The sequence below is a fragment of the Mustela erminea genome, chromosome 5 (assembly GCF_009829155.1).
Source record: "Mustela erminea isolate mMusErm1 chromosome 5, mMusErm1.Pri, whole genome shotgun sequence".
Lineage (NCBI taxonomy): Eukaryota > Metazoa > Chordata > Mammalia > Carnivora > Mustelidae > Mustela > Mustela erminea.
In genome coordinates, this window is record NC_045618.1 from 126,792,152 (window position 1) to 126,814,976 (window position 22,825).

The following is a 22,825-nucleotide window of genomic DNA, read 5'->3' on the forward strand; positions in this document are numbered from 1 at the left end:
AGCCAGGCAGCTTGGCTTTTAATGCTGACTCCAGGTTAGAAGAAGAGACCTTGGCACATGTGAAAGGCAGAGGTGGTATTAAGATACTGCTATAAACTTTGGTAATGTGAAAAGGTTACATGCTTAGTGAAAATATGAGACAGAAGAGATCTGCCTCCTGCCCCAAATTTGTATATCCCTTGTATATGTTCTGTATATTCTGTTCTTGTATATTTTGAGAATCTGGAATCATGGTCCTATCCTTTGACTTGGGTGTTTGGGATAGCATTTAAACTACTCTCTGCTTGAGGCATCTCCCAAGCTGGGATAGTAACATAAAATATGTTTCACCTGAGTGGTGAAATCCCTAATGTTGATATCCTTAATGTTGGTCCTGATGACTCCTGCTCTCAACCCAGGCTGTACCAAATTCTCAAAGATACAGTCATGCTGAAGATGAGCTCATAATCCAAAATTATACATTAAGAAGGTAACAATTCACCATGGAAAAGTCAGTAGACCCAACAAATAGTGAACTGAAGTCCCCAAGAATTTCAGAAAATAGAACAATTTCATAGTGATTGTAAAGTTTATTTAAATTAATCCAGGACATAAAAGACATAAATAAAACCACAAAAAATTAAATATAAAAACACAATGAAATATAACAGAATAAATACATGCATTAATACTGGATGGATTAAGCAGAAGAGCAGTCAGCTGAAGAACAGTGAACTGGAAGTTAAGTTATGGAAATTAGACAATATGCAGCCTGTGGAATGATTCATGCTCTGGGTTTGGAAAAGATGCATGTCAAGGGGAGGCTGGGGTAAGAATGAGGGGATTGAAGAAAAGCAATGCATCCATACAATCAGCTGACTTCAATGAAGTTGTATTGAAGTTACTACAGAGAGATAATGAAAAGCCGAGACAACTAATAAACAATTGAAAACTGAATGTGAAAGCCCTTATCAGTGAAAGTCAGTGGGAAATCAGAAAAAATGAAGACCAATCTCAGGGCTCACACTTGTGCTTTTATTTATCCCTCAGTAGGAAAATAGTCAAATAAATTATAGCTTATTCATTCAGTGGAATACTGTACAAGGATGGCTCTGACCATATTTCTGTTGACATGGAAGTCTGCCAGCTTGGAGTAGGGACTGAGCAGGACTCTACACTCCAGTTGGGTTATATAACATGGTAGACTCTACTGTGTTGGAGGTATCAACAGGAAAAAGAGAGTGTGGTGTGGAGTTTAGGTAAGCCTTCATAAGAGACTAATAATGCAGTTCCACAGAGTTCTGGAACAAACCCACACATCTGCAGTGCAGAAAAACAGCTCTTGGTATGCTACTGGGCCTTCAGTCAAATGAGACAGAACATTTGACTATGGAAGCCAAGTGACCATGCATCCTAAATTGCCCATTATGAGCTGAGTTTTCTACAACCCACTTAGTCATAACATTAGGCAGACTCAGGAGCAATTAATCAGATAAAAGGTATCAAGGATCAAAGGTGAGCAGGACTACAAAACATGAATAAACTGTATAAGCTGGTATCCTAGACCTCCATGTCAACTACTAAGATTATATCACTGTCCCTTCTTTGGCTCACAGCTATGGCTGTATGGGAAGTATCCCATGTGAGCCAGCTAAAGGAAAATGACTAAAGCCAGATCTTGGTTAGTGGATCATTTTGTAAGTCGGTCAGTCCACCCAAAATGGACATGATCTGCACATGGAGGGGGGCCTTGAAAAACAGCAGCAAGAGAAAATCTTCCCAATGGGTGGATTTCATCGAAAAGTAGCCTAAGATAAGAATATATATGAACTCACCAGCAAATGGATTAGTGAGCTGGTCAGATCCTGGGAAGAAAAAAGCTAGAAGACTGTAGAAGAAAAAGTCTGGGCTAGATGCATGAGGATGAGTATGTAGGAGTAGGCATGAAATATGAAGATCTTTGTGTAAGTTATTAATGACCACCATAAAGCAGTCACCATAGATCAAATGACTTGATCTCTGGTTAAGAGCAGCTAGTCTTTGTCACTGGCCACCCCAAAACTAGCACAATTGGCACATTAACAGAGTGGAGACTACATGTCAATAGCAAGGACACCCACTAACCACAGCTTATCTGTCTACTACCACCGTTGAAAGTCCAGCCAGTTAGCAACAGAATTCAATGTGGCACTGTTATTTGAGGGTACCATATTGTGGTAAATTGACCACATTGAGCCCTTTCTTCTTAAAAGGGCCAATGGCTTATTATCATAGCAGTGGACACTTACTGTTGGTAACTGTTCACCTTTCCTGCCTCTGTAACCTCAGGCAAGCACCACTATCTGGGAGATTTCAAAGTACATGACCCAGGTATATAATCTCATATAACATAGCATATAACCATGGGACCTATTTCACAGAGAAAGAGATGGGGAGGTAAGTTCATGGTCATGGGTAAGTTCACTGGTCATATCAGGTACCACATAATCCAGAAGTAATTGGTTTTACAGAGTAGTGGAATAGCCTGCCAATGGCACAACTTGTAAGCAATACTCTGCTATGGTGGGGTATCATCAAGCAGGTTACATATTAAGTCACAAATCTCTGTTTGGATGTTGTGCCCCATTAGGAAAACTATGCAGGTCTGGAAATCAAGAAGCAAATGCAGGAGTGGCCCCAGTTGCCTTTTTTTTTTTTTTTTTTAAGATTTTATTTATTTATTTGACAGAGATCACAAGTAGGCAGAGAGGCAGGCAGAGAGAGAGGAGGAAGCAGGCTCCCCGCCAAGCAGAGGACCTGATGCGGGGCTCCATCCCAGGACACTGGGATCATGACCTGAGCCAAAGGCAGAGGCTTTAACCCACTGAGCCACCCAGCCCCCCCCCCACCCCCGCCAGTTGCCTTTATATCCAATGACTCGCTGAGGGATTTTGTGTTTCCAATCTTTACAATTCTAGGCTCTGCAGGGAACTACAAGCAATGACTCCCACCTGGGTATTTGGGACTTCTTATACCCAGGGACCAGTAGACTAAAAGAGGAGTTACTATCTGGATAGGAGTAACTTATCCTGATCAGTGGGAAGAGATAGGTCTTCTGTGACCCAATCACAGTAGGGAGGAATATATATGGAATTCATGTAAGCCACTTGGGCATGCCATGACACTTGCTCAATTATGACTAAAATGAACAATCGCAGCAATGCCCACCTTCAGATAGTATAGTTACCATGGGTTCAGACCCCTCAGAAATAAGGGACTGGATCATACCAGCAGATAAGGCATCAAGGCCAACAGTGGTAAAGCCAAGTATGAGAGGGAATTTAGAGTGGATAGTGGAGAAAGACATAAGCACCGGTTGTGGCCCTAACATCAACTACAGCAATAGGGACCAGAGTTCACCCCCCAGCCTCTCTTTTAAATTCCTGCTGCAAGACTGACCCATTGGAATCCTGGTTGCTCTGCCTGCCAAATATGTGGGGAAGTAGATCATAGCACAAGGGGTGGGCTGAGGCAGCCATGAAGGCGAGCCCCTATTCGGTAACACACTTCCATTGAATCTGTAGGTTGCTTTGGGTAGTATGGACATTTTTTTAAAAATTATTTATTTAATTATTTGACAGAGATCACAAGGAAGCAGAGAAGCAGGCAGAGAGAGAGGAGGAAGCAGGCTCCCTGCTGAGCAGACAGCCTGATGCGGGGCTCGATCCCAAGACCCTGGGATCATGACCTGAGCCGAAGGCAGAGGCTTTAACCCACTGAGCCACCCAGGCGCCCCTAGTATGGACATTTTAATAATATTGATTCTTTAAGTCCACGAGCATGGACTATCTCTCCATTAGTTTGTGTCATCTTCAATTTCATCAATGTCTTATAGTTTTCAGAGTACATGTCCTTTACTTCCTTGATTAAGTTTATTCCTAGGTATTTTATTCCTTTTAGTATAATTGTAAGTGGAATTGTTTTCCCAATTTCTCTTTCTGCTACTTCATTATTAGTGCATAGAAACACTACCAATTTCTGGGTATTGACTTTGTATCCTGCAACTTAACTGAATTTAAGAACTATAGGGGTGCCTGGGTGGCTTTGTTGGTTAAGCATCGGCCTTTGGCTCAGGTCAAGATCCCAGGGTCCTGAGATCAAGCCCAGCATTGTGTTCCCTGCTCAGCAGGGAGCCTGCTTCTCCTTTTTCCTCTGCCACTTCTCCTGCATGTGCTCTCTCTCTCTCTCAAATAAGGAAAATTTATAAAAAGAAGAACTATACTCAACTTAAAGAAAATGTTTTAAAAAGAATGCACTTGGTGCTAAGATGCAAAGGGTGCACCCAGCACTCCTAATTGGCTCATATCTCAGTATCTGCCCTCATTGTGCAACAGCTGCCCTACCTCCAAGGTGATCAGAGATGCACTTTGAGGCACCAGGCAATCAAGGAGTTCAATGTGGTGGAATCAGAGGGAAGTGGTCATCACTACAAAAGCAACCATCGGTTCAATCCAGAAAAGGATCTAAAAATGTCAGCTGGATTTTGCAATAAAGGTTGTTAGTGACTTTGGCAAGAGCCTTTTCAATTGAGTAATGGGAACAGAAGCCAGATTGCAGTAAGTGAATGGAAATAAAAACTTCAAGAGAGCAACTTGAGAAAGGTCTTTATGAACATTGCGCTGCAAAGAAAAGGAGACAGGGAAGCAGCCATGGCAGATGGACTAAGACTAAGAGAACCATGGAGGAATTTTGTTTGAGCAGGAAGAGACCTGAGTGTGTTTAGACAACAGTGGAAAGAATCTGGGAGAGGAGAAAGAGGGAAAAAGTCAAAGAAGGGGGGAGGAGAAGAGGGAGCAGGGATGCAGGTGAGGACAGTTCTCTTGCCTTGTTGGAAGAGTCGAGGACAAAAGGATGGGTGCAGATGATTTTAAATTGCTTAGTTTTTGCAGCTTGTTTGTTTTTACAGTCTCATTTTCTCAAAATCCCTGTGGCTAAATCTGTGTTCCCCCAAATATTTGATAAAGTATAACCTCCCATATTCTTACTCTGTTGAAGGATAAAGTCTATCCCTAAATAACGAAGATCACCTTGTACACTTGAACAATTACTTCTTTGGGCTTTGCAACAGTTCTCCAAAGTAGAACAGAGCGATCCTACAATTTCATTTCACAGATACAAAAGATGAGACACAGAAAGATTTAAGTGCCTTGCTAAAATGCTCATCAACAATTTCCCTATTAAGTTTGACCATGACTTTAGTTGACTTAACTTCATTCAAAATATTTCCCCTCCCTCTGTTGCTATTGAAAATGAAGATACTGGATATGATATAAAAAGAATTCATAGGGGCACCTGGGTGGCTCAGTGGGTTAAGCCTCTGCCTTCAGCTCAGGTCATGGTCTCAGGGTCCTGGGATCAAGCCCTGCATCAGGCTCCCTGCTCGGCGGGGAACCTGCATCTCTCTCTCTCTCTCTCTCTCTCTCTCTGCCTGTCTCTCTGTCTACTTGTGATCTATCTCTCTGTCAAATAAATAAAATCTTAAAAAAAAAAAAGAATTCATAGCCCCCCCAAGTTTTTTGGTCATGAGATACATACTTTATATAAAATGCCAAGTTTCTTACAAGTAAAAGGAATTCTTTGTAAGTACCTTAGAACTTCTATTGTCACAGAACTGAATCAGACAGAACCTTAATAGCTTCTTTCATGCTTCATAGCACACATTTCAGAGCTTCTGGCTTTGTTGTTTTAGATTCCAGGGATTGAGAATGATTGTGAAATGGCAACTTGGTTATGCTACATAAGAAGGTCAGCCAAGCATTAAATAGGGGCATCTGGAGAGTTTGGAAATCCTAACAGGTTTTCCAGCCAAACTCTGACACAGAACAGAGAGATCCTTACAGATTTATGGGCCCTCCTGGGACAGAAGACCCCCCTCAACTCCCAGCTAGAATTTCAGTCACTTTACTCTACTGACAGGAACTCCCCAGGGATGAACATCTCTGGAAGAAGATAAGCAATCTTAAAAATGTTTAAAATGTGCTTTTTGCACAGTGGACAAGTGTTTGGTCTTAATAGTTGTGCAATCATTAAGCCAGACAGCTGCTGAATGGTCCGTGTTGGAAGCGTGCCCTCTGCAAATCAATGCAATACCCACACCAAGGGTTAAATCAGACCAGGTCTCCCACATGCTGGACCCACTCCTGCATTTGTGATCCTAGTTAACTGTGATCAGGCTTCATTCTGGTTTACCAGGTATTTCACGTACGCACTAATAGCATCACCTCACATGATCCCCCACGATGACTCCTCCATGATGTGGGCATAACAGAGCTCACTCATTTGGTCATCCTGTGAGTTGTGCAAACAGATTCTACCACACAGTGAGTTGGTGGAGAGTTAGAATTTGACCACTCATCTTCTATCTCCAAGTGCCAGAGTGGACTGGGAAGAAATAGCTGAGAAGTCAGCTCCAGGAAGCCTCAGGGGAAGAATAATCTTTTTTTTTTTTTTTTCATTTAACCTTTTTTTTTTGTTGTTCTTAGCAAATTTTCTTTGTTGGCATTTTGGTTAAATTGTTAAATGGAGCTCTAAGATATAGAAGCCAATATGATTGTAATAAATACCATTATAATTAAGATATTGTTTGAGTTCTGCAACTCACCTATAACAGAGAAAAGCCCTTTGCATAAGTACTGGCTTTTAAAATGGTAAAACAATAATGAATAATGGCTCATGCATTGCTATTAAGTCACTACCTTCTAGAAGCATTGACTAAGATTGCCGTGGGCTCCAGAAGGGATAAGCACATGGTGTTGCTCAGCCCACTGGTTAGAAACACTCTCCTTCATAAGATGGGTACTCTCAAAACCTTTTGACATGGGAAAGTGGTTTTGTAGCTCTAAGACTCTGAGAATAACTATGAGAATTTTTGACATTCCAATGACTATGTCTAAGATGAAAGGCATTTAGACATGGAGTGGGACTGTTCTCTACAAGAGGGTGCTAGAAATGGACCTCCAGTGAAAAGTTCTGAAAGTACATAAAGCTTGACCTATTTACATCTCTTCTCCCATTGGGCCACTTGTCTGATGGCCCACATTCTTTCTAGTCCTGCAATGTGGATGAAACATGAAAACATGTGCGAGGAACCAGGCATACAGGTCACATGTTGTATGATTCTATTTATATAAAATGTCCAGAATAGGTAAATCCATGAAGACAGAAATCAGATTAGTGTTTACCGGGGGTATGGGGAGAGGAAGAATGGGGAGTGATGGGTTAATCAGTACAGATCTCCTTTAGAGATGATGAAATTAGCTTGGAACTAGAGTTGATGGTTGTACAACATTGTGAATGTACTAAATGCCCCTGAATAGTACATTGTATGAATTTTGTCATACAATGGGGGGGGGGGAGAAAAAGGAGGGGAAGAAACCAGATTAAAGAAGATAGTTATATAGTAGAGAGAGCCTTGGATTTGGAGCTATGGGTTCTGAGTTTGAATACTCTTTCATTTACTGGCTGTGACATTAAAGATAAGAGAGATGACATTTCTGGGTCTCAGAGTCCTCATCTCAAGTAGAACCAAACAGAGCTATTATGAGAAAAAAGAGCTATCATATATGAAAACACATAGCAAGGGGTCCTGTGTGGCTCGGTTGGTTAAGCGTCTGCCTTCGGCTTGGGTCATGATCCCAGTGTCCTGGGCTCAAGCCCCATGTTAGGCCACCTGCTCAGTGAGGAGTCTGCTTCCCCTTCTCCCTCTGCCTCTCCACCTGCTTGTGCTCCTCCCCCTAGCCCCACCGGTCAAATAAATAAATAAACAAAATTTAAAAAGAAAAAAGAAACACATAGCATGGGGCTGGTCACAAAGTTGACACAGTACATAATTAAGGAAAAAAAAAATCCCAACAGTGACATATTTTAAGGCAGTACACAAAACCCATTTAATTCACACTATAGTTCAACTTGTGATTATGTAATAGAACTAACAGATTAATAATTCATAGGAGATGATTATGGCAATTTTCAGAAATCCAAATACTCTAAGTAACTAGATGTTTTTGTAATTGTGGTTTATAGTTTATTATTTTGGCATCAAGGTGTTAGTTTAAACCTAAAAATTAATGCTATGGTAAATTCTTCACTCCTGGACTGTGTTTGAATTACACCAAAAGTAACTATTTCATCAATTTATGATGCAGATTTTTGAAAGAAAAAAAAAAACAGCTCTGAAATGAGAAATCCACTGATTGAAAGGGAGGCTGGATCCCTTTAAGGAAATTTTTTCAGTCTCACCCCAGAGATGACTCTCAACAACCAGGTTGCCAAGGTGACTCATTCCTGTGGATGTCTCCCAGTGCTGGTGCAATGGCTGTGAATGAAATGGCCATGGTGACAGGGATGGAAGTCCAGCACAGGCTCCTTTCCATCAAATCTCATTAAGATCCTGCCTCTGTGAGTGACCAGATTACCAGCAATAGGTCCCTAGGATGCAAGGTAAATTTCCTCAAAGAGAATAGCCCGTCAATTGCTCCAGTTTGGTTATACTGGACCCTTTCTACCTGTTGAAAGTTGTAATTCATTTTAAAAAGAACTATTACTTTGGACTTGGGATTGCCTTCTCTGACTTCCTTGCCTCCACTAGAGCCACTATTCAAGGGCGTATAGATGGCCTGAGCTACCAGTATGAAATCCTACTCAGCACTGCAAGAACCAACCATTGCATACACTGCAGCAGCACAACACTCAACCCAGAGACACATTTCTTGGGACAGAAGGTGCAATAAAGGGTGCATGACAATTGTATCCACTAATCTTACCATGTTCCTAATCATGAGTGCCTAATAGAATGGCAGAATGCCATTAAAGGCTCAGCTAAGTTTCTGACCTGGTTACAAAGCCTGCAAGGTTAGGGATCTGACCAAGGAAGTATACACACAGTACCAACAGCCAATATATGCTAGAATACCTATGGAGCTCCAATAGGACCTAGGGCTGTTGGTAGGATTGGCCCTTCTCACCATCACCACAGTGACTTATATTTAGAATCTGAACTTCTTGTCTCTGTTCCTACCATATTAGAGGTCCTAGTTTCTGGGTAGAAAGATTACTTCCTCCATAGGGAGCCTGATGCTATAATGAGTACCTGGTCATTTGGGCTCATGATACCATAGACAAAGGGCAAATAAAGGAGTGTCTGTACCGATAGGAATAAAAGAACGATGAGAAGCTAGGGCAGCCATCATACACCAGCAGTGAGGAGTATGTCTAGAGCCCAGGGATTTCATCCCAGGCTCTCGGTTCCTCTTTGGCCAGTGACAATGGTGAGTGGGAAAGAGGGCAACTACAGCTCATAAGGGCAAGGCAACCAAGGGTTTAGAACACTTGCAGTTGAAAGTCTGGGTCCTTCCACTAGGCAATCACTGGCCAAAGTCAAGCCAAGGGTAAGAGAAATCTAGAATTGGAGTTGAAGGGAGATATGACCACCAATTACAGTCTTGGCATCGGCCACAGCAGAGTAGACTTTAGCTTATTTCCTTATGTAGGCCCTCTTGCATTAATGCCTTTGCAAAGTTTGCATTTTGGAGGGAGCTCTGTGGCAGTTCGGACTTGTATCCCCCCTCTTTCTCAGAGAAGACATAAGGGCATCTTGTTTTTACAAAATAGAAGGTATCATATTTTAACATGAGAGCTAGATATAATGGAAAGCTTGGGAAGATCTGACTGGTTCAAAGGATAAACTACATTGGAGACCTTTTAATATAACACTTGAGATACTCTCAGCCTTACCTGTCCTATCGCGCCACACTCAGGCCACCAGATCTGTGTGAGTGTCGACTAGCTCCATCCAGGTGCAACTGACAGATCTGCATCTCAGCCCTGCCTTATGCTCTGCTTACCTTCCACCCTGGGTATTTCTGTTACCATCCAGAACCCCATCAACCATGCACAAGAATCCTGGAAGGGTGGTGGTACCACTCTGATCTGTGGGGTGGGGGAGAGTGGACAAGAACTCATGGATAAAAGAGGAAGGGTCCGAGATGTATGTCGTTCTCAGGTGGTCCCATGGGATCAGCAACCCTTTGCCTCTAGTAGCAGCAAACTCTCCTTCCCTCCCTGCTTTACTTCCCCTACTTACCCTTCCGCTCCCTGGAATCACAGTCCCCAGAAAGAATTCCCATACCCACTCTGCTTTCTGGAGAATCCAGGCTGAGCATTACTGGCTCCTTTCTTTCCCTTGGACTCCACACATTCTGTGAGGAAATCCTGTTGGGTTTGCCTTCATCATTACTCCGGGACTCAACCATTTTTCACCACCTTCTCTGGTAGTAAGCTGGATGGAGTTCTGGTCATTTCTCACCTCATTAACAAATAAGAGTAGCCTGGGTGCTTCTAGTAAAATGTAGGTCGTTTCATGTAATTTTGGGGGCAGGGCTCAGCATCCTTAATAGCTTCTTACCTCACTCGGGAAAAAATATACATATATAACATAACTTTTTACACTTATATATTTGTATTTATTTATTATATTTGTATTTTTAATGCCTTATAATGATCTACAAAATAAAAATGCTCTGTCCCCCATAACTACTCTGATCTCATTTCCTACAACCCTCTCTTGCTTCAGGCACACTTCTCTCCTCTCATTTAAACTTGCTCCTCCCATGTCCCCCCTGACTGTTGGTCTTTGCATTTATTCAGAATTTTCTTCCCTGACCCCCAGATGTCAACCCAGCTTAATGTTTCTGGCTCCTTCAGGTCTTTCCTCAAATGTCACTTTCTCCATGAGGCCTTCTCTGACCATCTAAAAGGCAACGCCCAGCCTTCCTTCTCCCTGTCCCTTCCTTTATTTTTGTCCATTATACTTATCACCATCTGATATTCTATGTTTTATTACTAATTTTGCTGGCTATTTCCCCCTGCTAGAAGCAAGTCATGTATTTTATCTCCCTAATACCTAGAATATCACTTGCATATATTAGGTGATCAATAAATATGGGTTAAGAAAAAAAAAAGAAGAAGAAAGGAAGGAGCAAACACTGACCACAATAAAAACGCCACCTGTCTAGAGTAAGCTTTCCTGTTATTGCAAATCTCTGTATCATGGCTGCCTGCTCAGAAATAATTGGAAAGGGTGTTGAGAGGGAAACAGAGCAGCCACAAAGCCCACAAAGACTTTGTCACAGGAGAACCCCTCATCTGTGGCCTCCCTTTAGATCCTTTATTTATTGTCATGTACAGATCTTTGCCCTAAAGTTAGCCTTCTCGTTTCCCAGCTCATAAAAAGATTAAAATAACAAAATATAAAGTGACAGTAGCTGGCAATAAGAAAAGACAGTTTCAATCCCTCTCTGGAGTTGAGTAATTACGATAATACTCGGGTGTGGGTAAAATTAAGCTAATGCTTGTGAAAATGTTAGCCAAAAGCTTCATGTATCATATAAATACAGAGATCATGTTTTTGAAAGAAAAACTGGGACACAAGGAGCCCTTTCCAGGTGCAAAAGGGGTGTGGGAAGTTTAGTTAAAATAATGATGATAAAATATTTGAATTTCTGGAATGTTCTGATGGCAAAATATTTTAAACAGGGTTGTACCAGAAAAATCCAGGTTGGATTTACATGTCACTACATGTCAGAGAACATTTATAAGATGCTTTAAAAATCACAAATGCCTGCTTTGTAATTCTAAGAAAAGGATTTGCTTTGAAAATTTTTAGAACACTCTACATATTCTTAAGGAATCATACAGAAATGAAACAAAGTAAGTACAGTCTGACATCAAAATGGAACACTTCAAAATCTAATTTGTATCCCTGAACAAATGGAACCATTTTTCCAACACTTAAAATTTCCTTCAATTATTTTTAATTGCAGTAATTGAGGGCAAAAGAATAATTAAGCATGTCAGACAGATTCAGTGAGAATAGAAGTAGGGTTGGTAGAAAGGATTTAATGTGAGATATGAGGCATAAGACACTTGCAAAATCTCTTTTTTAATGACTAACTTGAAGAATAGGCACATTTGGTGAATTTCTATGAGAAGAGCCTATTCATGGGACAGGCTCAGTGTGAGGCATAAAAATGTAATCATAGTACTGTATTCAGGAGAAAAAAAAATCACATTCAAAGGTCAGGAAGTTCCAGTTTATTTTTTTAAATATATGTTTTAATGTTCTTTGTAATAAAATAAAAATATTAAGTCATAGTTAATACTGAAGTATACTTCTTACACAAAAAAGTAAAGTTATTCCAAAAGATAATTTCTTAATTTGGAGACTGTCAAGGACACCTTTAATAATCTTAGGGAAGTTACAGATTGTCTCAGCAGTGCCCTAAGTTACCTGTCTACAAATTTTCATTTAATCGCATATTTCCAGGAGGACAACCATGGACTGCTAAGGAAGGCCATGAACTTCCAGTTAATGAATCTTAATCTGAAGGGTAGTTTATTTACTAGTGTCTCAGGTAGCCAGGAAAAATATTAAACAAAGGTAGAATTTCATCTACTTTAACCGGACAATAAAACTCAAGGACTTTGAAAAAAAAAAAAATGAAATGGTTTGAAGAACCCAATGGAATGATTTTTTTTTTTTAAGATTTTTTATTTACTTATTTGAGAGAGAGACAGTGAGCGAGAACATGAGCGAGGAGAACGTCAGAGGGAGAAGCAGACTCCCCATGGAGCTGGGAGCCTGATATGGGACTCGATCCTGGGACTCCAGGATCATGACCTGAGCCGAAGGCAGTCGTCCAACCAACTGAGCCGCCCAGGCGCCCCCCCAATGGAATGATTTAAAAAAAGGGCCTCATACCCTCATCAATGCATTAATTTATTGAACAAGTATTTACTGGCAACTAATCATATGCCAGGCTCTTTCTGGGCATTTAGGATACATAAATGAACAAAGCAAACAAAATCAAACCAAAATAAAAATCCTGCCCTGTGGGGAAAGAGATAAATACAAAATATAAAAACAAATTATGTCATATATGAAAGGCTGCCAAGCTCTATGGATTTGTTTTTTTAAAGCAGAAGTGATAATTTTTATTTTTCTTTTATTCTTTTAAAGACTTTATTTATTTGAGAGATATAATGAGTAGCGGAGGCAATGGTGGGTCAGAGGCAGAGAGAGAAGCAGACTCTCTACAGATAGGGGAGCCGGATTTGGGGAAGCCTGGCTGTGGGTCTTGAGCCTAGGACCCTGGGATCATGACCTGAGCTGACAGAGCCACCCAGGTGCCCCAGGAATGCTAACCTTGAAATAGAGTGATTATGAAAGCCTTATTGAGAAGGTACTATTTGAACAAAAACCCAAAGGAGGTGAGAAGATTAGCCATGGGGACATCTGGGAAAATAAGATTTGAGGCACGGATAAGAATCTAATGTGGAAAGCCTGATGAACATGAGGAACAGCAAGGAGGCCAATGGAGTAAAAGATGAACTATGAGTGAGAGTAATAAAAAAGAAAAAGAAAAGAAAAAAAAAAAAAAGAAGGTCTGAATCATGTAAAGCCTTTGGGACCTCTGTAAATACTCTGGTTTTTTTCCTTAAGATAACTAGGAAGACTGTTGGAAGGTTCTGAGTAAAGGAGGGGCATGACCTGACATACATCTCTCTGACAGACAGATCTCTCTGTCTGTTGTGTGAAGACTAGCCTGTGGAGGTCCAGCAAGGGTGGAAGCAGGAGACCTGCTAGGTGGCTCCTGGAATAAGTCAGAAGGGAAGACACAGGTATTTTAAGAGAGCCAAGGAAATACAAAATTCAGCTGACACTCTGAAGGAAGTTCACTACCACCTATTGGGGGTTGCATATTTTGAGGTGATACCAAGAGACCCCTGTTTAAGTTACTGACTCCCAGTTAAGATGACAATAAACAAGTCTCAGAGTGTTCCAGCATGTCCCATAGGCCTCTGGATTCAATGGTCTATTAGTAAGACCTATTAGTAATTTATTTTCCAATTTGAGACAGCTTTGAGAGTGAAAGGAAGACTATTAATTACACCTGGATAACAGTTATAAGAGGAAGTGCCTTTTAGATAGGGCAAACCTAACTATAAGGAATCCTAACTATAAGGAACCTAGGAAGCCAATGGATGGTACCATCAAGAACTGGAGTTCGTACATGGTAGAGTTCGTAAGAACCCAGCTTGCTTAATGAATAAACATCTTTTGGCTTAGGAAAATGTAGAATTATTTGTGGAGCATAACAAATAGCATGGAGGACATGGGGACTTAGAGTGGAGAAGGGAGTTGGGGGAAATTGGAAGGGGAGGTGAACCATGAGAGACTATGGACTCTGAAAAACAATCTGAGGGTTTTGAAGGGACGGGGGGTGGGAGGTTGGGGTACCAGGTGGTGGGTATTATAGAGGGCACGGATTGCATGGAGCACGGGGTGTGGTGCAAAAATAATGAATACTGTTATGCTGGAAATAAAAAAAAAAAATACTCAGGGGAAAACAGTGTAACTTTGTATGGTGACAGGTAGTAACTAAGCTTATTGTGGTGATGGTTTTGTAATGTAAATAAATATCAAATCATGTTGTATACCTGAAACTAATATAATATAACAATTATCCTTTCATTAAAAAAAAAAAAAAAAAGAAATGAAAATATAAATCAGACCTGTAATTAAATTGTGATGAGTTTAAGAATACTCAATAGGGGTGCCTGGGTGGCTCAGTTGGTTAAGTGTCCATGACTCTTGATTTCCACTTGGGTCACCATATCAGAGTGGTGAAATGGAGACCTGCATTGGGCTCCACACTCAGCAGGGAGTCTATTGGAGATTCTCTCTCTCCCTATCCCTCTGCCCCTCCCCTCCTGTCTAATATATATATACATATATATATAAACAGAACAGTCAATATATATTTGGTATTTTGAGTATTTCTGTTATTTAAACTTGGCCTATTGGAATATCTAATAGATGGGCCTTGCAATTTCAATTCAAAATGTATAACTGAGTAATTTATTTTGACTTCTGATTTAAGTTGAAAAGGAAATTATTTTTTACTGAGTTCATTTGTGGAGTGTTTACTGGCAGCTAGTAACTTTTCTAAGCATTTTATATGTACTATAAAGGAAAAAATTGTGTTTCAGTGGAAAATTATGCATTGACTAGAGCATACTCTTCCAAGATTCTGAGTCTGATTCTATGGGAGCTCTTTTATAATTCTGTAGATTGTAGGTAATTGATAGCAATGCAAATTAATTTTGTCTATAGAATGGCAAATTCTGTCCTGTCTGGTAGAGCTTCAAGTGACTCCACCTCACTCTCTGATCATGAAAGAAGTTACTTTTGCCTCCATTAGCACATTCACTTCAATACTCTTCATCATAAATGTCCATTTTGTGGATTCTTCTTAAACCTAATTGCAACATTTTGCCAGTTTCTTCACTATAGTGGGTTGAATAGTGTCTCCCCTCCAATTCACATCCACCTGGGCCTCAGAATGTGACCTTATTTGGACATAGGGTCTTTGTAGGTATAATTAGTTAAGTAGATATCATCCTCGATTAGGGTGTGCCCTATACTCAATGACTGGTATCCTTATAGGAAGTGGGGAGGACACACGGAAACACAGACACACAGAGAAGGCCGTGTAAGTAAAGACACAGAGACTGGAGTCATGCCGCTACAAGCCAAGGAAAACCAAGGATGGCAGTGATCAGAAGCTAGGAAGTGACAAGGAAGGATTCTTTCCTTGAGGGTGTGAGGTTAACAAAGCCTTGTCAGCACCTTGATTTCAGACTACAGAATACCACAACTGTCATGGCAACCTTTGGAAACTAGAACACTTAGAGTTAAATAAAATCATTAATGTGTTCAATTTATTGCTGTAGGAGAATCATGATTTTACCTTTCTTTGAAAATTGTCCTTTAACACCATTAACTCATTTATACATCCCAGCAATTGAACGAGGCAAATACTATTATTATCCTTATTTTACAGATGAAGTAACTGAGGTACAGAGCAAGTATGTAATGTTCCTGATGCAGTCTAGAATGGCACCTTGGCATACTGAATAGTTTAACGTGAAGGAATCTGGGAACTGGTAGGTGCAGATGACTATCTGACCTTCCCCTAGAGCAGAGCACAAGACCTTCACAGAAAAGGAGACTTCCCTTACACCTATACCCCTTCCCTACACCCAGAGGAAAGGAGCATCCTTCTCTCAAAGACCAAAGGAAGACAAGAGGAATCTGAAGTGACAGAACTTGTTGTTTCCCCCAGTTTTCCACACTTACATTATATTATACCCTCTTCTTGCCCTACCACATTATTTCATGACTTCCCACTCTTTATCATACCTGATATAAAAACACTTAGGTTGAATCACTTCTTTGGGTCTTCCTTTCTCTATCAGGACCTCTGAGTCCTCATTCTGTGTCCACACAAAACTTATACTAAATATATTTGTATGCTTTTCTCTTGTTAATCCTTGTTGTTGTTGTTGTCACCAGGGGCTCTAACCAAGAATTTAGAAGAATAGAAGGCAAAATATTTTTCCCTTCTCTACATTCCCAAAAGCATGCTTAGGAAATGGTAGAGCAAGGCATTCAACCAAGAGGATCTCACTCCAGAAAGAGCACTCTTTACCACTTGACTCTCTTGCCCCAATAAACAGCACTGGGATATCTAAAAACCTTAGCATTCCTGGTACTTATAAAACTTAATGTAATGGATTTTCTAGAATTTTCTAAGTACTTGGAAAGCACATTCGAGGGTTTTAAAAAAATATACTAAGTCTGTACTTAAACTATGTATTATTTTCTTAAATTATTTATTAAAATATTATTACATTATAAAATTTTCCTTGAAGTAATTATTTTTATTAATTAAATTTCAAACAAAATAATACATACATGGAAAACTGAAAAAAAGAACTAGTCTTTACATGCACTACTACTTTAATGAATCAAATATTTGTTTTTATAACAAGTTACCCTCAATAACTCTTTTCTTTGGGGGGGGGTGAGGCACAAAAGCTGCCCCCACCGACATAAGAATTCACCTTGACCTGTATTGTGTTACAAAGAAAGTAGTAACATATTTTTGTCCCAAATGAATAAATCCAACTCTTTCACTGTTCAGATGAGAATTCTTCAAAGCTCTTCAAATGAGCAGTTCCATCCCCTGGAGTACCACTTTCTTACCCTCCACTCCAACCTGCTACTCCCTATGTCCCTTACTGGTTCAGGATAAAGCTCAAAACCTTCCCTGAACCTAAGTTTAAGTCCGTTCCCACACCCATTCCCACCAAGTATACTCTCAGCATATTAACACAATTCTAATTATATGTTTATGTGATTATTTGATTAATATTCCGCTTCCACACTAGATTGTAAGATCTCCGAGGACAGGGACATGTTGATGTTATTCTCCACCAAATCTAGAGCATTTAGTACAGTGTCTGGGACATAGCCAGTGTTTAATAAATATTTGCAGAATGAAGGAAGTGATGAACAATGTTGAAGGCATATAGTCCCTCTTTAGTGGAAAATTCCCCATTGTATGGGTGTGTACTCTTAGAAGGACCTAGTTCTTCACCTCCCACTACAGACACCCAAAGTCGGGGAACAGAGACCTCCCCATCTCCTACCCCTTTGCCCCCACAGCTAGGACACAGCAGGTAACCTATGGCAGACACCAGATGCTCCCATCTAGGATATCACTTTCTGGCTGGTGATTCAAAGTGGCAGGAACAGTTGAGAAATTACGGAGGGCAGCAAACAGACAGTCCAGCAGCTACAGACTAAGGTGCCCAGCACCACAGATGTCCAGTGGCTTGTAGTTGTGGTGTTGTCTATGGAATTGTTCCAACCAGATGGTTGGCTCTGGCTCCAACTCCCTGCCTGCCCTGGGCCCTGGCTTCTTTTGAAAGCCTGGATCTACACTAATTCTGTAAATTACATGTTATTGTTTCAGAACATTTATTCCCTCCTTAAGCCAGACAGAATGGGTTTTCTGTTACTTTCCATCAAAACCATTACACACACAGAGGATAAAAAGAGAATAAATCATGGAATCTACAAGCATGAAGTGATACCACCTTTAAGACACAAAATATTGGGCTGTATTTGGCAAGCATGTAGGGGCTAAAGCAGAGGGCTTCTCTTTAGGTTGGAAATCAAGTGTTACTCAGGTTATGACTACTGATTGTGAAAAACAGTTGTGAAATATGAGATAAATCCACATTTCCCTAAGCGTGGAAAACAGGTATGACATGAGATTATTTTAGGTGGAATGCCCACATGGCATGAAACAATATTGAATCAAACAGAGAAAAAGTGATTCCCTTTTCCATGGTTTTTCAATTCTGATACCATCAAGGATAGCAGGTTGAATTGGTATCTCGTTAATAATACCTTTTTTTTTTTTTAAAGATTTTATTTATTTTATTTATTTCAACGGAGAGAGAAACAGCCAGAGAGCACAAGCAGAGGGATTGGCAGAGGGATAAGCAGGCTCCACACTAAGAAGGGAGCCCGAAGCAGGGCTCAATCCCAGGCCTCCGGGATTATGACTGGAGCTTTCAGCTCCAGTTGGTGGCCCAACTCTCTGGGCCACCCAGGCGCCCCTAATATTTCTCTAACACTTATCACTCTTCCCTTTTAATGAAAGAAAGTCAGCCTCAGGCTTAGAACGTTTACAGGCAATAGTCATGAGCTAGAATATAATTACATTTGTGTTTTCAACATATTTAGCTTTCTGGATTATCTCCTTTTTATAGCAAATCATGCTGACTTCCCATTTATTGTCATGACATAAAATTTCTAAGTATATTTCTTTCAGATAAAGAAGTGAATGACTTAGGGCGCCTGGGGGGCTCAATGGGTTAAACCTCTGCCTTCGGCTCAGGTCATGATCCCAGGGTCCTGGGATCATTGGCTCTCTGCTCAGCAGGGAGCCTGCTTCCCTTCCTCTCTCTCTGCCTGCCTCTCTGCCTACTTGTGGTCTCTCTCTGTCAAATAAATAAATAAGAATCTTAAAAAAAAAAAAAGAAGTGAACCACTTAAAGATAACAAGTGAATAATAACACAGATGGAACACAGGGCAAAAATTCTGAAGACGATGAGTGAGTGTCTTTTGTTTAGGAAAAAGAAACTGGGCTGATCCATGAAATAGAGTCACAGATGCAAAAGGCAAGGAATGAAAGCAAAATCCAGAATCTGAAAAGAACAATAGCCACAATGGCGCCTTCATAAACATTTCTGAAGGAACAAGTATGTGATGGACAAACCATCACTCCACTGGAGCTGGACAGAGTGGGAGGGGGAGGAGGTAGTGAATGCCACCATCATTAGCCTGAAAGTGGGTAGGTCAAAGGACAAGACAAGCAAGGCAGCACTTTCTTGAGGAAGAATCCATATAAATCCAGAATGACTGTCTAACCCCATCCTCCTCCTCATTCAGAGAAGGGATGGTCCTCTTGTGCACACAGGTAGCAAGTGGTAAATCTCTGAATGAGGCTCCATCTCGCTATCCTTGGTTTTGAGGTAATATGATCTGTAATTATATGCCAACATTTAAATTTTTAGTTTTATTCTACTGGCTTAATTTCCCTTAAATCAGTAATTCTCCATTAGGAGGAGCAATTTTTTTTTTTTTCAAACTACCTGTGTATCAAAGATTCTAGAATATTCCACTGGGGAGTAGGAATAGCAGTTCTCCCTTACTTCCTACCTAGTCAGAACCACTGTTAAAATAAGAGTGAATCATACTCCCTTGTAGAGGGGGGAAGTAGAGAAGAAGGTTCAGAACACTGTTCCAGTGAGTGTAACTGTCTTTCATCCATTTACCAAACCACGTGGCAAGTGTATGGCTGATGCAGAAAGGGACAATCTGTTTACGTTTCAGCACCATAATACATGGATAGAAGATAAGGCTTAGGGGGAAAAAAAAATACTCTCAGCACCATTATAATTTGTAAAACAGGCCACAGTAATAAAGCATTGAGTTTCAGAAAAATGGTTACCACCCAGAACAGGTTTTTAATGACAAAGGTCTGGTTTGTTTCAGCAGGAAATGCCCTCTACAACCTAGATATCTTCTTTTTTTCCTCCCGCTTCCCTCCATCCTCTCTTTTCCCATTCCCTCCTTCTTTCTGTTCTTTTTCCTTTCCTGCCCCTAACTTCCTATTCTTCTGAGTTCTTACATTTTTCTCTTCTTTCTTCTTCCTTCCTCTCTCCCTCCCTCTCTCCCTCTCTCTCTTTCTTTTTCTTTTTTTTTTTTTTCTTCGTTCTTTTTTTCTTTCTTCTTTCTTTCTCATGACCATACTGGGGAAAGCTGGGTGAGACCTGCTTTCATCTGAGAGCAGGGGGTTTCAGAGTGCAGCTCTGCGCTATTTCAAGTCTTAGCACCACAAATTATAAATTGCACGACATTGAACAAATTGCCTCACTTTTCATGCCCTAGTTTCCCCATCGACAAAATGAGAATAGTAAAATTATCTACTCGGCTGGATTTTGTGAGGGGAGTCAACAGATGAGTCCATGTAAAGTGCTAAGAACGGGAATAAGCACAATGTAATTGTTGTCTTTACATACTTTACTTCTCTCAGAAGCTTTCTTTTGTCAAAAGAGTTCTACTGCCCCCCAAAGATTTGCAAGTCACTTTGCTACTGTTGCAGATGGCTGTGGCCATGGTCTAAATCAGCACGCCTTTCACCCACGCTTTTCATCAATTTCTTCTCTATCTCAGAATAACTTCATTCCCCAGAACAGGGGCCCCTTCCCTGCCCCCCGCATTGTTTTCAAAGTCTCCGTGATCCAGTGGATCCCCTCACTTGCATCAAAGACATCAGAACACAACTCATTGAACCCTCTCTTTTACCCAGAAAGAATCTTGGGTTTTCCCAAATAAATGATCTCACCTAATTTCACAGTTGGTGAGAGAGGGATGAAGAGAATGCAGGTGTCCGGACTCCTAGTCCATTGCTCTTCCTCCAACATTATCCTTTCTCCTCAACATTGGGCGGAACTATAAACAGGATGACTCCAAGTTCCTATCCATGGTCAGAGCCATTTCCCGTCCATGACTTGAAATTCTGCCCCCTTTAAAGAGATCTCTGAAGGAGTGACGTCTCTGGCCTCCCCATCACACAAAGGACAACCTAAGACTAGCAGATTCACTTGTTCATTTATTCATTCAACAAGCTTCTGCTTGAGCTCAATTGAGGTCAGTTCTTGAGTTGCTTAATAGCCATATGTATTAATATGCATTATATATTAGTATATAATATATATTATCATAATATTAGTGTTAACATCTCAAGTGCAAGTCAGAGTCAGCCAGGCCTAGGCAAAGTGAAAAACAGCAGCTCTTTAGAATGAATAACTCTCACTTTCATCCTGTACCAAAGTTTTTTTTTTTTTTTTTTACCTTTTCCTGTGTTACGAGTAACTAGGGTGTCAGCAATCCCAAATTTGGTCCATTGAGTTCTTACTCGTTGCGCAGGCACACACACACACACACACACACACACACACACCCATTCTAAAGCTTTTCTGTGCAGTTCTGTCCACTTCTGCAGCTGCCCTTGGCCTCTTGATCCTACCCTCTTCTCTCCAAGGTACTCACAGAGTCTGCGTGCTGGGCGGCAGGCTGGGGATGCGGTGGATATCTTTGCAGGTGACTCTGAAGTCATCCTCCTGGTGGCACTCGCAGAGGGGAGACAGACATCCTTTCCCCGCCAGGGTACTGGGCAGGGCAAGAAGCAGCGCCAGGTGCAGCAGGGGCGTCGGCCTCATTTTCCAAGGGTCCCAAGGCTATTTCTTCATCCTCCACGATCGTCTTGGCCCTCTGCGGCTCAGGTTCCCGCAGGCTGAAGGACAGAGGGAGTGTGGGAGGAGAGAGGCCTCGCTGGGGTTGTGACTTCAGCTCCCAAGAGGAAGCTGGAGAGGGGAAAAGAAGTGGCTCTTGAATGTTCTGTTTCCCTAGGCAACTGTCCACCCCAACAAGACTAATTGCTTCACTCTCGGTGCCCTGAGCCACGCAGCCCGCTCCGTCGGTTCCAGACACTCAACACCAGTTCGACTTGTCCCTTCTCCTTTCCAGCCAGCCCCACGCCCTCCTCCCAGGAGTTCGCTCCAAAGCCTAGTTTAGACGCTACCTTGTCTCTAAACCCAGTGGTCCACCTTTTTTCGAGGGGAGCCTCCCGAGGGCACCGCCTGCCGGGACCACGTGCACGCACTCCAACCAGAGTAGGTCCCCGCAACTGGACTGTCCCAGGGCGGACGGGGATCCTGCAGAACTTCGGCTTCTCCCGACCTAAGAAGCCTCTGCGAGGAGTCGGAGACGGGCGTACCCCGCCGGGCAGCCGGAGCGCGGCCGCAGCGGAGCGCGACACCCGGGGCAGGTCCTGGCTGCCCGCCCAGTTCAGCGCAAACCAGGACCCCGGGCGCGAGCCGCCACAAGCACAGAAATCGCCGCGCGGACTCCCCCGGCTGCGCGCGGCTCCCGGGGCAGCCGAGGACTGTGCGAGGCGCGTCAGCAACTGCGCTCTGGGGCCATCTGCTGCGCGGAACAGGGAACTGCAGGAACACTTGGGTGCACCGATCGGAACTCTGAATCCCAGCTTTGCCATAGGATTGGAAGCTGGCCAGTCAGTTCTGGTGTGCCCAGGAATTTTATTGAGCCATATTCTGCTCTCCCCCAGCATCCCCCCCCCCCCCGCCCCATAAGATGGGAATAAAAAGAACACGTAAGTGGCACACTATCTTCTACTTACAGTCTTTGCGCAGTAACCAAAAACACAATTTAAAATCAGATCGTCCCAATTTCCCTCTTAGAAGCCTCCAATTGGGCGCCTGGGTGGCTAAGTCGGTTAAGCGGCTCTCTTTGGCTCAGATCAT

General features: G+C 41.8%; 1 protein-coding gene across 4 annotated transcripts in view; it reads right to left on the reverse strand.

The window, feature by feature from the left end:
• TSHR (thyroid stimulating hormone receptor) overlaps positions 1-22,432 on the reverse strand; it is a 163,310-nt gene extending 140,878 nt beyond the window's left edge. The window contains exons 1-2 of one of the 4 annotated variants that reach the window (XM_032344785.1): positions 22,084-22,432; positions 21,552-21,865 (exon numbers count right to left, since the gene is read on the reverse strand). In XM_032344785.1, coding sequence (XP_032200676.1) covers positions 21,552-21,721 — 170 coding nt within the window. In that variant the 5' untranslated portion in view covers positions 21,722-21,865; positions 22,084-22,432. Of the gene's footprint in view, positions 1-21,551 lie in introns of all 4 variants that reach the window. The other 3 variants (XM_032344787.1, XM_032344786.1, XM_032344788.1) reach the window with 3 other exon arrangements.
• Between the last annotated feature and the right edge of the window lie 393 nt (positions 22,433-22,825).